This window comes from Urtica dioica, chromosome 6 (assembly GCF_054948205.1).
Source record: "Urtica dioica subsp. dioica isolate 48M chromosome 6, U.dioica_male_clone48M_v1_H2, whole genome shotgun sequence".
Taxonomy (NCBI): Eukaryota; Viridiplantae; Streptophyta; class Magnoliopsida; order Rosales; family Urticaceae; genus Urtica; species Urtica dioica.
In genome coordinates, this window is record NC_142761.1 from 38,896,180 (window position 1) to 38,913,785 (window position 17,606).

Below are 17,606 nucleotides of genomic sequence, written 5' to 3' on the forward strand. Positions count from 1 at the left end.
AGCCCTAAGACTATTTTTATTTGGGTTATTAAGTTATATAGTTACACGGTTATAGTTAATTGAGATATAGCCCACCTTTCGTTAATTTCTTGTAAATAGTCAAAGTTAACTTATTAACAGATTAATAAAATACTTATTTAATTCAGCCAAATATGTAAAAAAAAAAAAAGGTAGTTAAAAGGCTGTCACGTATGCAAGTTGGCTATTTACAAAATATTTACTAAAGGTTGGCTAATTTACAATTCATATAGTTTAGGTGGCTTACGTAGCCAATTTTTTGTTTTTATATTTTATATTATGTTAACTCGTTCTCTTCTTCGCAGTTAATAAATGAATAATTTCATTGATTATTTCTTGATATATAATTTCTTAAAGAAAATATGTTTTTTTTAATATTTGTATATGCTATGGTATTTGCTTGTTTGAATCACAAACTGCGTTCAAACACAAAACAAACCATGACTTGCACAGCAAGCAACAAACACAACACAACAATCAAGAACAAAAACGAAAATAGAGTAATGGACACAGAGATTTATCCTGGTTCGGTCACTAAACGACCTACTCCAGCCTTCAGGGTTCTTCACTATCACGGAGATGAATACCTCTTTTCTTGTTTACAGAATCACAAAGTACTTTTCTCAACTGTGTTCTTTCTCTCTCACACAAGTTCTCTCAAGCTTTGTTTCTCTCTCTAAACTCGCAAGATATCAGAATGACATAATGAATCTAATTACAACTCATCCTAGCTATTCAAAGAGTTTAAACGAATTGCCTTCTTGCACACGCTAAGATGATACAACATTTTGTTCTGTTACAGACTTACAGTCTTGATCTAAGGCTGTTTTAAGGTTGATCACTTGTCCATGTGTCTGATGATGATTAGATCACACTCCAACAGTATATATAGCGATTAAAGCTCCAGTTCTTTGGCCGTGTAACTTTGACAAAAATTAATTTAAAAAAAAACAAAAACTTTGATAAAAATGTGCACATATATATATATATATATATATATATATATATATATATATATATATATATTCTGTAAGAATATTTTCTCTAAATATGGTATGAATGAAAAAATATTCTCTCCATTATAGTGGTCCATATATATTAAGTTGATTAATGGCCAAAATCGTGCTCAAATAAATTGCCAAAATCGTGCAATTACTTACAATAGTAGGATTGTTATTTTCCTCATTGATGGCTATCAGGCTATAAATACAAACGTTTTGGGGTCCCTAAGCTCACACACACATTCAGAAAACCAACACCATCTAGGGGTGAGAGCGAGAGCTTAGAAGAACCTCGAAATAGCTCGTCGGAGTCAGAAACTCGCCGAAAAACACAACAATGGCCGGAGGTAAACCGATCCATTTCGCTTCCGTTTAGCGTGTTCATATTATTATAACACATTTAGTATGTGTAATAAGTCTTACATTTGGTATCAAAGCTTCACATAACCTCTACCTTGTTTTTTAATATTTCCATGTTCTTGGGTGTTTATGAGTTTTTTTTGTTTTTGAATTAAAACATGAAAATAATTATGGAAATCCTTTGGAAAATTGTTTTGTGATTCTTTTGGTTTTTGAATCGCTTAATTCGGTGCCATAATGAGAGAGAACGAGCTGGGTCACTATATGGGTTTTCAACTGGGTTATTACGATCCATCTGGAGGTTGAAGACGACCAAAAACGACATGTAATTCGGTCCCCATGTCATTTGGCGTGCTCTGGCATAATTTTGTCCATTCTGTTGTTTCAATTTTTGCTTCTGGGCCCGTTTTGCAAGCGTTCTGGGTCCGTATTTAAAAAAACAACAACTACGTGTCTTCTTTTGTCATATTAAATTTTTTATATGAGACCCATGTTATATTCTCTGTCGTTGTTATATTGACCGTGTTATGCCTTTTAATTGGGATCTCGTGTAATATTGCTTCTATTCATATTAAACATATTCATTCATTATAGCAATTAGATGAAGGATATATAATATTAGTGCATATTATTTATTTATTTGCATCATTATGGATTATATGCAAATATTTTAAATTATATTGTGTTGCTATGTCATTTATTTAGAAGTTATATGTTTTATTATAATTACTTGTAATTTGCATATAATATTTAGCAAATTGATGACTAGCACAATATTATTTAATTTTTGTAATATTGTTTGGTGATTTATATGGTCTTAATCAATTAGAGAGTAGCCACAACATCTTTAATTAATTTAGATTGTATATTTAGAGTTAAGATCACATAAAACAATAGTTGTGGTTAATCATATTATATATAATGGAATTTACCCACAGGATTTTTGTAATATTTGTATGATTTATTAGGATAAAATATCAAATTATATTTCATAATTAACCCACAGGCATTAGGAAAAAGAATTTAGTACGATAGTTTTATGATGATTGTGTGAATCTAATGGAATTAAAACTTTAGCCCACAGACTAGTTTTATGTCTCTAGATTCATTGAGTAAAAAGAACATGATTTTACATTGGTAAAACATGATATAGCTATTATCTTCAAAACAAATTTTGATAAGCATGTTAAATTTCTGTAAATTGCAGCTAGTTAACATGTTAGTTACTCTAATGTGAATTGTGATGTTCCCAAGCTCAAGAGTGACAGTATTAAATTTTGTCATAATGAGCTTATCATTCATTTAGGATGGATGGATATGCTAAATGAAGTTATAAAGCTAAAGCCACCCGCAATCATCAATGTGAGTATCTCAGATCAGATTGACCTTTATGAAAAGTGAGAGCGTTTTAATCGCCTTTGCATCATGCTCACAAGAAACAAAGTATCTGCTGGGATTGGGGTTTGCCTTGAGCAATATAACGCAATCGGTCTTTCATTGAAAGCAATAGACCGAAATTTTGTCACTTCACATAAAGATTTTGCAAATGCCCTTATCACGCGCATGACGAATATTGCATTTCAAACAAAGGCATTGGAAATTGACATGTCGGAAACCTTTAAATTTCAAAAAGGGCAACAAGAACATTAAGAAAAGGGCAAAGTGTTTCTTTTGCAAGCAAAAAGGAAAATGAAGAAAGAATGCTCTAAGCTCAAAAAGTATGTCTGATAAAGGTACTCAAATTTTATTTGTATGTTATGAATCAAATCTAACGATGTTGGTCATAATACTTGGTGGATTGACTCTGGTTCTACAATCAATGTCTCAAATACCTTGCAGGTTATACAAAACCTACAGAAGCCAGTGGGAAGTGAGCAATACATTCATTCAGGGAGCGGGATGACCTCACACGTGGAGGCTATCGGTTCTTGCAATTTGGTGTTGAGTAGTGGATTTTATTTTGCATTTGGAAAAGACCGTTTATGTTCCTAGTTTTTCAAGAAATTTAATTTCAGTTTCAAGACTTGTGCCCTTTGGTTTTTCCTTTAACTTTCGGATACTGGTTTTACATTATTAAATAAATCTGAAATTGTTAGTTATGGTACATTGTCTGATGGTCTTTATATTCAATTACATTACCAAATGACGCTGTTTATAACTCCTTGAATGGTATTGCTAGGTTGAAGCATTGTATTATGAATGAAAATTCTTCTCTATTGTGGCACTGGAGATTGGGACATATCTCTATTTCGAGAATTAAAAGATTGGTGGATGAAGGAGTACTTAGTGCTCTTGATTTTACTGACTTTGAGACTTGTGTAGATTGCATTAATGAAAGCAAACCAACAAGTCTAAAAAGCGTGCAAAGAGAAGTACTGAGATGTTAGAAATCATACATACAGATATTTGTTGTCCTGACATGGATGCAAGTAGTCCAAAATATTTTATCACCTTCATAGATGATTTCTCACGATTTATGTATCTCTATTTACTTCGTTCTAAAGACGAAGCTTTAGACGCCTTTAAAGTTTTCAAGGCTGAAGTAGAGAAACAATGTGGTAAACAAATCGAGATAGTGAGGTCAGATAGAGGTGGGGAGTATTATGGTAGATACACTGAGAATGGACAAACACCTAGACCATTTGCGAAGTTTTTTCAAGAACATGGGATTGTTGCCCAATACACTATACCTGATACTCCGGACCGAAATAGTGTATCAGAAAGAAGAAACCAAACTGTAATGGACATGGTGAGAAGTATGAGGAGTAACACAAAAATTCATCAATTCTTGTGGACTTAAGCACTAAAGATGATTGTGTATATATTAAACCGAGTTCCAACCAAAACTGCTTTAAAGACACCTTTAGAGTTGTGGCAGTGAAAGCTGAACACATTTAATTGTAGTATGTTTTTTGGTATCTTCGGTGCATAAGATTTCTTCAACGTCGTTGCATAATCGCTGATGGTAACAAGTGAAACTAGTTTTTGAAAGCATCCATAGAAAAACACGAATATCAAGCATTCGTACCCACATATAGGCAAGTTTTTGAGATTTAATCCCAAGAAAACTATTACTTGCGATGTAAGCAACTTTTGTTGGTTTTTTATTCTGCACAGTAAGTAAAGTAGTAACTACTCATTCTCTTTCGTTTCAAATTTGAAAAACTAGTCTTCACAGAAAACCCAATCTGTTAGTCAGAATACAAATCATCTAGCTCTCCTTCCTCCTATCACTTCGCCTAAGCCTGGTGGTCATTTTCTTTCCATACCTCTAAAAAGTCGTTTCAGCCCCAAGCTTCTTACTGATCTCCTCGAAGATGGCGGCCCCGTCCTCATTCTAATGGTAGTACAAAAACTTGTTGTAGACAAGCATAATCAAGAACAGCGACCGAATCAACTCAATCAAGAACTCGGAAATGTTGAATTCCAAAAACTCACATTTGAACCAGCAGAGAATACGATAGAGGAATTCACAACAGTTTCGAATCGTGTTTACTGGACACAAGTCAAAATCAACCTAAGCCCTAATTTCCCCTTTGGAAATTTTGAATAGAATAACACGAGCTTCATTAAGAAACGTCCTCTTCTTGGCCGATTCCTCCTCGTCCTCGAAGATTTTCTCCTTCTTCTCTTTCTTTCTCTCAGTAATTTTCTCTCATGCGTTTTCCCCACTTTTGTGCTTTGGCTTCAAGAGGAACTTGAAGTCTGATGTTTCTACGCCCAACACAAAAAGACCATTTGTTAGGTCAAAAAACCCACAACGGAGAAGATATCAAATTCATAACCTCGTTAGAACACTTGGCACTATCGAATTATAGATCCCCAAACGGAAAGATTCTTCCCATTTCTTATACCCCGAGACCCAACTTAAGATTAGTTTTTTTCTTTTAGAAACACCAGGACTAATTTATTAAAAATGGCTAAGCCGAAAAGGAACGACGAGACGAGCTAAGAGACGGAGTGAGCGTTAAACGAACACACCATCCAGAAACCCAGAGCCAAAATTAAAAGACTTTAAAAACCGAAAAAGGGGAAATTACAAAGCAAATAGACCAGTCCCTAACCAAGTCGGCTAAAGAGTACACTTTAAATTCGTTGCAATAGGAAAAGAGCCCCAAGGCAACGCAATGGTTCATATTTTCGATCACCTTGTGGTGATTCCAGTCTTCGCTATACAGCACAAGGAGCAAATATTTGGCAAAAGCGATTAGTGGGTGGTTCACTCTCTTAATGGCCACCAAAACCACCTTGAAATAGGGGGATTATTGATTAAAGACTAACAAAACATTACTTAACAGGACTTCAAGTGAAAAAGGTCATATCATCTATGCAAGACATGCATTCTTTGCAGTAGCAGCACGCTCAGATTTCAACCTCTTTTCGACAAAGTTAGAGAGCTTCTTTGCATAATTTCACCAGCATCACTGTTGGAACAAATGAGAATATTTGATAACATACAAATTGATTTATTGAACATGAGACTTGAATCAGTAGCGAAAATGCACCAATAAGAGAAATGAAAAGACTTGACATTTCTTCGCATCACATTTATTTTGGAAAGCAAGAACGAGACTTTCAAAAGTCATCAGCCTAATCTTTGTTTAAGAGTCACAGTGGCGAGCATTAGTGCGATATTTTAGGGCTCCTCCTTCAGTAATTAGACTTGTAATGGAAACATAAAGCTCCGTCTCATAAGAATATTCCAATCCCATATGATCACATTCGATATCATTGCAGTAAGTTCCAGAAAGAAATCTAAAAAAGATGAATATTCACACTTCAAGAAGTATTTGGAGCACAACCAATATTGAGTGTACCTTAAACTAGTGTCGCCCTCAATTCTTTCTCTAACATTATCCCTACTCTCTCATGCCTGGTGAGTAAGATTGGGCTCGGAGTGAGATGTGTATTAACCTGTAATTATAGTGTGAGCTTGTTACAGCAAGAGGGAAATAACATGAAAGACAGAAAGAAAGAAAAAAAATGCTAAATACGTCTATTTAAAAGAATATATGAACCATCCTGCGAGGAATGATAAATATGTATTGTAAATCAATAATTTATCAATAACATTAAATAGAGAATCTAGTCAAAAGATTATTGCTCGTTCTTTATTTTTTGGGTTTTCTAATACAGAATATATGAATTGTCCTGCGAGGACTAATAAGCTGAAGACAAGAATATCTGAATCTTAGAATGTAACTTATTGAGTTTAAGATTAAAATATTAACATAAAATTCATAGGACCAACTCCAATTCAACTAATCAAATTCACAGAGAGAAAAAGAATATAGGCAGTCATAGAGAATATAGCATAAAATATTAAAGTTGCTGGCTTTATTAAATATGAAAAGAAACAAGCTACGACCTAAATAAATAAAGGGTCCATTAGAAAAGTAGTCAACTTAAACGTTTGATATTGCTAAATAGCCAACGTTTGGTAAATCTTAGGTAAATAGCAATTTTCATGTAAATTTAAGATAAATAGTCACCTCTATATATTAGGTCACGTCATTATTTACGGCTATTTACCTAAGATTTACCAAATGTTGACTATTTAGCAATGTCAAACGTTTAAGTTGACTATTTTCCTAATTTTCTGATAAATAAATGATAATAAAGTTATTGTTGCATAGCAAAAGCACGAGGCTTGACCGAAACTAGAGTCTCGGCGTACAAGACACTCCCACCAACAACTCGTCCTCCTTCCAAAACGCTATCGGCTTTGTGACGCCTAAATTACCCATTTTATAACATCCGGACCAACGATCGGCCTCTCCACCCACATCTCAAAAGAACCCCAAACGTTGTCGAAGAAAACCAGCGAGCCGTTCCACACGAGGAGAGGCATACCATGCGAACACTTCTCCCGAGGCCGAGGCAGATCGACACTGCCAATGCTCTCGTCGGACATGTCGAACCACACCAGAATCTCCTCCCCGAAGAAGTTGAACGGCCTTTCAGGTACGCCCCGAGAGAGACCAATGTGTGTGGAGTTTGATCTCTCTCTCCAACGGCCGGTCCACAGAGCGTACATCTCGGCCTTGTACACCCCGAGGGCCGACTCGTGCTGCAACAGCATCAACGAACTTGTAGTCGTCGGATTTCGGGTCGTGGCCGAAACCCCAGGTGTTCAGCGCTTCGACGTCGAATTCGGGGTCGTCGTCGGTGATGCCCTTCGAGGTTTCGATGAACTCGTGCTCTCTGAGCGCCGGGTTATAGAAGACGATTCGCTCCCGTCGCTGAGAGAGATTAAGCGGCCGTATCCGCCGACGGTGAGGAGCGAAAGAACTTGCTATGAGAGACTTTCCAATCCTTGCCAACGCTTCTGAATCTCAGCAGTATTTGTTCTTGTTCCTCCAACTCCCTCGGAACATCATATCCACTCAATCTCCTCCTCTTCATTTATCTATCTGTGTGTGTTAGGTTTCAAATTCACAATCTACGGTGCAAAGGAATTTACTTGTGCTACACAGGCCAAAGTATTGTATTTATTTGTAAGGAAACAAAGAAATCCTAATCTTATTCCTATTCCAACACGAACGACAATATTTTTTTTTTTTTTTTGCTAAATCTAAACATTATCCTATATTTATTTATTTTAGAATTAGAATTAATCAAATTTCGACAAAGATAGAGTGTATACTTTACGCGAATGACAACCCTACCTACTTGGAAACCGGAACCGAAGACGAACGAGAACTTCGATCGAGAAGCCTTACCTTGGAATTCGAAACTCAGTCACGGCGAGTTTTGGATGTATTACAACCAATGTTCAAAATATCGCCGATATGTCGTGATATATCGGCGATATATCGCTACCGAGGCATACTCGGTAAAAAAAACATTATAAATCGTTTCGTTTTATGAAAACTCGTTAAAATATTGAAAATACCGGCGATAAAATGAAAATATCGCGATATTTTGAATTTGAACAACAAACTTTGAAAATATCGTTAAAAAACCATTAAAAAAAAAATTAAACTGTTTTCTCACGGGCCCGCAAACAATACGCAGGTCCAACAGCCCAAGAATGCTCTGCTGAGAGATTGTCAATTCTTTTGTATTTATATAGTACATGAAAGTTTAGAATAGTCACTAAGCAAGCGATGTGGGACTTTTAACACATCAAACTTGCTTTTTCTCATAATGTTTTACTTTTATACTGTAAATCTTTGCATTGCATACATATATACATATATATATATATATATATATATATATATATATATTATATTTTTAGGTACGCAGCAAGAAGTTAACATATATATAATATATATACATATATCTATAAAAGTATATATATAGATATAAGCAAGAATATAACATTTTATATTATATACATATATAGATGTAAGTTTATTTAATTACTAAAATAATTAATCATACTTTTATTTGTAATAATTTTTAAAAAATATAAATTTTATCATTAATTAATTATAAATAATATTTGAGTGCATATTAAGAATTAGTAACATATGATAATTATTTGGAGACATATATAATATATATATTGGGTATTTTCAATTATATTTTGTTATAAGATTTTTGTCGATATATCCGTCGGTAATCGATATATCATCGATATATCACCGATATAATCGGTAATCGGTATTGAAATTATTATAGAATATCCGTCGATATATCCGTCGATACTCGATATATCCGTAAAATCAGAACCTCGGTATGGATATCGGTATCGATATTTTAAACCTTGATTACAACAGAGGCAAGCGAAAACAAGGATGAAGAAGAAGTTAGAGACCGGAGTGTAATTAGGATATGAAACCCATGGTTTGGCCCAAAAAAAATACAAGTGTGATTGCTGATCATTATTTACACATCTAACGGAGAGATTACATAAAGGGAAAATAACACATTTATACCATGTGTTTTAGTGAAATGTCGAGTTTAACCCTCGGTTTTCAAAAATGTCGAGTTCATACCCCCTGTTTAACTAAAATGACAAACTTATATCCTCTGTTTAACTAAAATGACGAAATTATACCCTAAAATAAATAACAGCGTAACAAATCTCTCTTTCATTGATATTAACTCTTATATAAGAAAAACCAAATCAAATCTAAATCAGTACCCTAACTTCCAAATTCTCAATTTTGAAATAAAAATAGCATTAAATTAAAATTAAATAATAAAACTCATACCTCCTAAGAAATGACTTCATTCCGTGTTCGAATTGTAACTCTAAATCCTGGATTCTCTGTTCGAATATGCGATTTTGATGACTATCAAGTATCGATGTTTACCTCTTTGCCTCTTTCTGTGTTCTTCACAACTAAGAGACTGTTGTTTATTTTTTAGTTTTTAAATAAATTACATATATGGCGCGAATGAATAAAGATAATTGGTGTTTATATATAAATATTATAGTCAACGTCAATGAAAAGTCAATAAAAAAAATATGCGTGACATTGTTGTCTATTTCATGGTATAATTTCGTCATTTTAGTTAAACAGATGGTATAATTTCGTCATTTTAGTTAAACATAGGGTATGAACTCGACATTTTTGAAAACCGAAGGTTAAACTCGACATTTCACTAAAACACAGGGTATAAATGTGTTATTTTCCCGTGTTGGTTTTGAATAGCAATATTTTAAAAATAGCGATTGTTTTAAATTCTTTAAAAAAAAAAGGGATAATGTTTTTTCAAATGGTAAAACATTTATTGGACTAATTTTCCTTCAAAATTTAAATGGTAAACAGTAGACAAAAGTTAAATAAAGTCCGAAACAGTAAACAATTTTTTAAAAACAAGTTGTAAACATTGAGAAAATTATTGTTTAGAACTTAAAACACAATTTTTGTGATAAAAACTTTAGACACACTAACCATGCGATAAGTTAAAAAAGACCACTATCATATCTAATTTTCACATTGAGTATGTTATGTGATAAACGTATTGAGAAAATTAGTATTTCAGAAAGTAATATTTTCAAAATAGTAGTTTTTAGAAATCATTTCAAAAATAGAACAGATGTAAATTCTTTTTAGAATTTTTTTTGACAAAAATGGTTTTGTCCAAGAGCGTTTGTTTTGGGCTTATTCATGACAAAAACACAAAAGTGTCGACATTTGAAAATGGTGCAACAAACATGCATAATAGCTCGTAAGCATCCAATGCAAGTGAGTGTCCTTATGCTTATTATGTTCATTGCTTAAAATTGGCAAAAAATAAAAAGTTAAACTCCATTGTCAATATTGCAGTTGCATCATGTAAATGCAAACACGGAATGAGAATATACATTCAAATTATCCAAATTGAGTAGATTTTCCATATTTTACTTGAATACATACATTTTCTTCTGAAAAATGAACATGTCATTGCTGGTACTGGTCTATATGTGGTGGTGGAAGAAATCAAGAGAACCACCATGGAAGATATAAATGAATAAAATGCATATATATACGCCATAAGTGGGCATGGTTCAAAACTATTAAAAAATAAATAAAAAAACTTGTCCACAGTTCAATTCAATTTAAAGTTTTGGTTTTCATTCAAATCAATCTAACCGTTAGAATTCAGACAATCTGATAAAGTGATTAAAGAATATAAAGTAGTAAAGTAGCTAATCGATATTAAAGGGAATATAAAAAAATAAAAAAATATAAAATTAAAATTATAATGATAGTAATTGTTGCCGCTCTCGGATCAAGAGTTGGCTAAAAGCCCGAGGCGCGACCAAAACTAGAGTCTCAGCATAAAAGCTACCATAATTGGCCATTTGACGCTCTCTAACAACCCGATCATAATAATATTTGGACCTAATACCGGCTTCTAAGTCCATCGCCCACATCTCGAAAGAACCCGAAACTATGTGGAAGAAAATCAGCGAGCCGTTCGACACGTCGAACCAATACAAGCGGCTTTTCAGGTACAACCCCGGGCTACACCTTAAAGTTAGAAGGGCATGCGAAGTTTATTTTGATTTGTGTGAAGTTCCGAGAAAATTTAAAATGAAAATAAACCATGGGTTAATGGGTGAGATAAAACTTACTCAGCATTTTAGCATATAAAAAGTCAATATCACAAAATGATTATCTAGCTTGCCTAAAGTTATTGTCTTCAAACATAATGTCGACAGAATGATGCAATGATTTTTTTTTTTTTTTTTTTTTTGCAAAATGATAACTTCATTCAGACACGGGTTCAAGATCTATTGTAACCTTGGCGAAAAAACAAAACAAAATAAGCGAAATAATGAGAGACTAAAACAAAGAAAAAATCGTATAATCTCTTACCGTCATTCGTATAGATATTAAAGATGAAAATATTACATCTCTTACTAATTTACCCAAAAACATGTACATTGAAATCTCACTTTGAATTATAACTTACCAAATAAGTAGATATAGCGGAAAAATAACTAAAGCTGAAAAACGTATTTATGTAAATTATATACTTCACATTTATGCCCATACAAGAGTATTATTTAGATCTTTAAATTCAAACTTTACACATGTTTTTTTTCGACACCCAGCAATACAATGTTCTGGGTTCTACTTAGTTTAAAAATAAAACCCCAATCTTGATAAAAATCCACAAAATTAGCCGATTTTTGTTGTTTTTAAACTGAAACGTATCGAAACGACAACGATTGGCCCAAATGTCGCCGACTCTCGCCGGCATGCAGAAGCTCTCCGTCGCTTCTTCCCGGGCTCCAAAAGTCTCTATAGGAAACCCTTTTTCCCGATTTTCCACGAAAGTCACCGACTTTTTCACGTTTTTTGGCTTTTGCAAGAGCGACATATTTGAGTCGTTTTCAAACCGAGCTACACGTCGTTTCGTCGACTTTCAAAGGACATTCAATGGAGAAACGACAACACACGTCTTCGTCAGCTGTTTTTAATCCGGCAGCGGCTTCGTCATATTTAAAAGTGTGACCGGAATAAAAGTGTAATCCACACATTGGTTAAAAGTATAGTTTCCAAAACGCCAACAGACCGGAGCTCGTCAACCCGTTAATCGAGAATGACAAAAACTATGGAGCTTTCGAGGTCACATCCATTTTATCTGCTTTTGCCTTTTGCTGACAAGGGTACTCAGGCTTCGTCGCAACTCAGAGTGTGGAAACCAATGTTCAAAATATCGCCGATATCTCGTGATATATCGGCGATATATCGCTACCGAAGCATACTCGGTAAAAAAAACATTGTAAATCGTTTCGTTTTATGAAAACTCGTTAAAATATCGAAAATACCGGCGATAACATGAAAATATCGTGATATTTTGAATTTGAACACCAAACTTTGAAAATATCGTTAAAAAACCGTTCAAAAAAAAATTAAACTGTTTTCTCACGGGCCCGCAAACAATACGCAGGTCCAACAGCCCAAGAAGGCTCTGATGAGACATTGCCAATTCTTTTGTATTTATATAGTACATGAAAGTTTAGAATAGTCACTAAGCAAGCGATGTGGGACTTTTAACACATCAAACTTGCTTTTTCTCATAATGTTTTACTTTTATACTGTAAATCTTTGCATTGCATACATATATACATATATATATATATATATATTATATTTTTATGTACGCAGCAAGAAGTTAACATATATATAATATATATACATATATCTATAAAAGTATATATATAGATATAAGCAAGAATATAACATTTTATATTATATACATATATAGATGTAAGTTTATTTAATTACTAAAATAATTAATCATACTTTTATTAGTAATAATTTTTAAAAAATATAAATTTTATCATTAATTAATTATAAATAATATTTGAGTGCATATTAAGAATTAGTAACATATTATAATTATTTGGAGACATATATAATATATATTGGGTATTTTCAATTATATTTTGTTATAAGATTTTTGTCGATATATCCGTCGGTAATCGATATATCATCGATATATCACCGATATAATCGGTAGTCGGTATTGAAATTATTATAGAATATCCATCGATATATCCGTCGATACTCGATATATCCGTAAAATCAGAACCTCGGTATGGATATCGGTATCGATATTTTAAACCTTGGTGGAAACAGAAGTGTGAATGGCGTAGGCCCAGAAGCTCCAATGTGTGGCAGTTTAATTCAGCCGATTGTCCCATCCAGTTGAAAAAAAGAAGTATCTTAAATTCAAACCGAATAGTTGTTATATTCGAATTTGATGCCTATAGTAAACAGATACCGGCAGAATAAAAAAAAAGATAGAAAACAAGAGACGATAATAAAAGCAAACATAATTTAAAAATATCGTTTTAAAGTCTCAACAGAAATCAAAAACAAAAGAAAAACACCTAACAAAATAGCTGTTCTCTTTCAAAACATACGATTTAAAAAAAAAACGAAAAAAGACTCAGAAAAACACAGAGCGTGACCACCGCCTATCAAGCACCCAATTCTGAGCACAAAGAAAGGAGAGCGACCACGCAGACAACGACACTGAAGACACGAAAAGACTCGAAACAAAACTGTCTAGACAGTACCAGCAATAATAATATCTCAAAACCAGGCGATTAAAGTAAAAAACATCCTCGGACGATGAACGCAGTCACTTCTTCTTGGCGGCGGACTTGGTCACCTTGGCTCCGGTCGGGTCCTTCTTCTCGACTCCCTTGATGACTCCGACGGCCACAGTCTGCCTCATGTCACGCACGGCAAACCTTCCCAGCGGCGGGTACTCTGCAAAAGTCTCCACCACCATGGGCTTGGTCGGAATCATCTTCACGATACCGGCGTCTCCGTTCTTCAAGAACTTGGGCTCCTTCTCGATCTCCTTTCCGGACCTACGGTCGATCTTGGTCTGAAGCTCGGAGAACTTGACAGCAATGTGGGAAGTGTGGCAATCGAGCACCGGGGCGTATCCGTTTCCGATCTGACCCGGGTGGTTCATGATGATGACCTGGGAGGTGAAACTGGCGGCTTCCTTGGCGGGGTCGTCCTTGGAGTTGGAGGCAACGAAGCCTCTCTTGATGTCCTTGACAGCAACGTTCTTGACGTTGAACCCGACGTTGTCTCCGGGGAGAGCCTCGAGGAGAGCCTCGTGGTGCATCTCGACGGACTTGACCTCAGTTGTCAGACCGGTAGGGGCAAAGGTGATGACCATACCAGGCTTGATGATTCCGGTCTCGACACGTCCCACCGGCACAGTTCCAATGCCTCCGATCTTGTAGACATCCTGGAGTGGGAGACGGAGGGGCTTGTCCGAGGGCCTCTTGGGCTCGGTGATCTGGTCCAGGGCTTCGAGGAGGGTCGGTCCCTTGTACCAGTCGAGGTTGGTGGATCGCTCAATCATGTTGTCTCCCTCGAACCCGGAGATGGGCACGAATGGGATCTTGGCAGGGTTGTATCCGACCTTCTTCAAGTAGGATGAGACCTCCTTGACGATTTCCTCGTACCTGGCCTTCGAGTACTTGGGAGTTGTGGCATCCATCTATAAACAATACACAAGAGAGAGCATAAGAAACACAACTCTGGATAAACACCGAATAAACTAGTATTAGACAATAAAGCATCAACATAAACATATACAAAACAACATACAGATGCATTCATATAACAGGGACAGGGGAAGAGAGAGGGAATTGCACCCTCAGTAGTTCAATGTTCATAGAACTACACCAACTTGGTCATCTCTCCAATATTAACACAAAAAAAATCTACCAATAAAGTGGACACCTCTAATGCCTTACAAGACACCTCAAAGAAGCATCAACACAAAAGAGGATATCCCTTCATCAGACAGATTCATCAGCAAAACAGTTATCTGATAAGCAATTAAACACAATAATGACGGGACTAATCGGGTTATCGAATTCGACCTTGTTACAGCAACAGATCATCTGCCTGACACCGAGGGTGAAGGCGAGCAGAGCGTGCTCACGGGTCTGTCCGTCCTTGGAAATACCGGCCTCGAAACCTCCGGTGGTGGAGTCGATGATGAGGACGGCACAGTCAGCCTGCGAGGTTCCCGTGATCATGTTCTTGATGAAATCACGATGTCCGGGAGCGTCGATGACGGTGCAGTAGTACTTGGTGGTCTCGAACTTCCAGAGAGCGATATCGATGGTGATACCACGCTCGCGCTCGGCCTTGAGCTTGTCGAGCACCCAGGCGTACTTGAAGGACCTCTTGTTCATCTCAGCGGCTTCCTTCTCGAACCTCTCGATCACACGCTTGTCAATACCTCCAAGCTTGTAGATCAAGTGACCAGTGGTGGTCGACTTTCCGGAGTCGACGTGGCCAATGACCACGATGTTGATGTGAGTCTTTTCCTTACCCATGATGAAAGTAGATCTGTAATATAGACAGGAAAGTCGCAAACTATTAGTCAAACCCTAATCATCAATAATAAATTACTGAACAAAACATACAGTCCTCAGTTCACACAAATAAACAAACGATTCAGTTATGTAACTATCAGTGATGAATAAATCTTCAGATTACGGTTTTACAGAGACTACTTAATCATGTGAAAATTTAAGATCCAAATATCCTAAAGACAGCTAGATATGTTTCATCATCTACGAAATATATACCAGTACACATCCGCAAGATTAACAAGTCTTTTAAACAAGTCTCTTTTAACAGACATCGATAATCAACAAGTTTATATAACAAAGAATCAACAAGTTTTATAATCGAGAATTATTTGCGGTTGAAAACAAAACCATGGTGGCCTAAAGATCTACAAATGAGAAAATGAAATAAGAACGTGATAATTCCTTAAACAAAGCTATAGTCGATAGATATGAAGAATCAAAACTAGGACTGAAAAAAACTAGAACTCAGCTTCAGATTTTTCACAAATATATAAAAATCACAAGAACATAACCATAACCTACGAGATCTGAACAAACACAGTACTGAATCATCCAATACAAAATAATCGAATTCAAACTAAACAAGATTATCAAGCAAATCCTAGTACGATTGCTAAAGAGAACACATAATAATCAAAGGATCGAACTTCGAAAGCCATACCCTAGATCTGAGAGAAGCGGCTGCGGAGAGATATGAAAAACCCTAAAGCAGCGAGAGAGGAAGCGATAGGGTTCGTGAAATGAAAATATGACTTTGGCTCTGTATTTATAGCTGAACAGAATGTCTAGGGCTGATTAGGAACTCGCAATTGGGAGTAATTTACTCATGTACCCCTTAGTGGTTGGGATAATCGCTGCGTTGCCATCTCTTCCTTGGTCACCAAGTTCCCAAGGCAAAAAAATAGCATAATTCTGAGCAAAATTTTTTTTTTTTTAAAATAGCATAATTACATACATAAATAAAAAGTCAACACGGATATGAGAAATCAACGCAACATATTTTCATTTCATGAACTACGTTAATATTTGGAAAAAAAAAAATTTCAAAATATCGTGGTTTCATTTTACAGAAACGTTATTAGTTGCTTGGTTATTCGGATTGGAATTCGACTAAACCAAAATTCGGATCTTCAATGGACTTGAACATTACATTTTGAATAGTGTCAAAATTCTAGTCAAACAAGAACAAAAAAATATTACGTTAATGCAGCACTATTCACCTAATAAATTAAAATTGAAATTTAAAATATAATATTTCAAAAATATATATATATATATATATATATATATATATATAATATCATTACTGTACATATATGCATGGCTAGTAGGTTGGAGACGAATTGCTTCGTATAATATACTTTTAATACGTGTGATACGTTCTTGCCTGCAGAAGAGGCCCAAGCCCACAGGTCTACTGACGAGGCCAAAGCACAGCTGGGCCGTGGATAGAGAGAGCACAAACAGCCCACGTGGATGAAGGACTTCGTGCCTTAGGCTGTATGCGAATATGGGAACGTCACTTCTTCTAGAAGGATTTCTTTATTGTCTTGCTGTCGTATTTTTATTGGTAGTTTATGTAATTCTGTTACGGAAGGGAATCTTATGTAATGGTGTAAAGGACGTGATGGATTTTTTATGCCTAAATAAAGAACTTCCTGGTTTTCTTTTTGGAAATAGCTATGTACCTTGATAACCTTGAAGCAGGGTCTTATCATTGGTGCTTTCATTTTTTTCACTATGGAACTCGCGGATCTCATGACCACCATGCAGCTCCAACTCACCGCTGTGATTTCAAAGCTCGATTCACAAGCAGATTCCTTCCACAACACGCTGAAGCAGCAGGGGTTGGTGATGGAGGCGAAGCTGGCCGATCTACGTGACGAGATCTACCATCACATATCTCACCCATC

At 35.5% G+C, this 17,606-nt stretch overlaps 1 protein-coding gene across 1 annotated transcript; it reads right to left on the reverse strand.

Annotated features, from left to right (window-relative positions):
* Window positions 1-13,596: 13,596 nt before the first annotated feature.
* On the reverse strand, window positions 13,597-16,474 carry LOC149394008 (elongation factor 1-alpha-like). Its single transcript, XM_089617161.1, has 3 exons — window positions 16,355-16,474; window positions 15,193-15,667; window positions 13,597-14,804 (listed from the first exon to the last, which is right to left on the reverse strand). Exons 2-3 carry the CDS (start codon window positions 15,652-15,654, stop codon window positions 13,923-13,925), a joined length of 1,344 nt encoding a protein of 447 aa, XP_089473287.1. The 5' UTR covers window positions 15,655-15,667; window positions 16,355-16,474; the 3' UTR covers window positions 13,597-13,922.
* Between the last annotated feature and the right edge of the window lie 1,132 nt (window positions 16,475-17,606).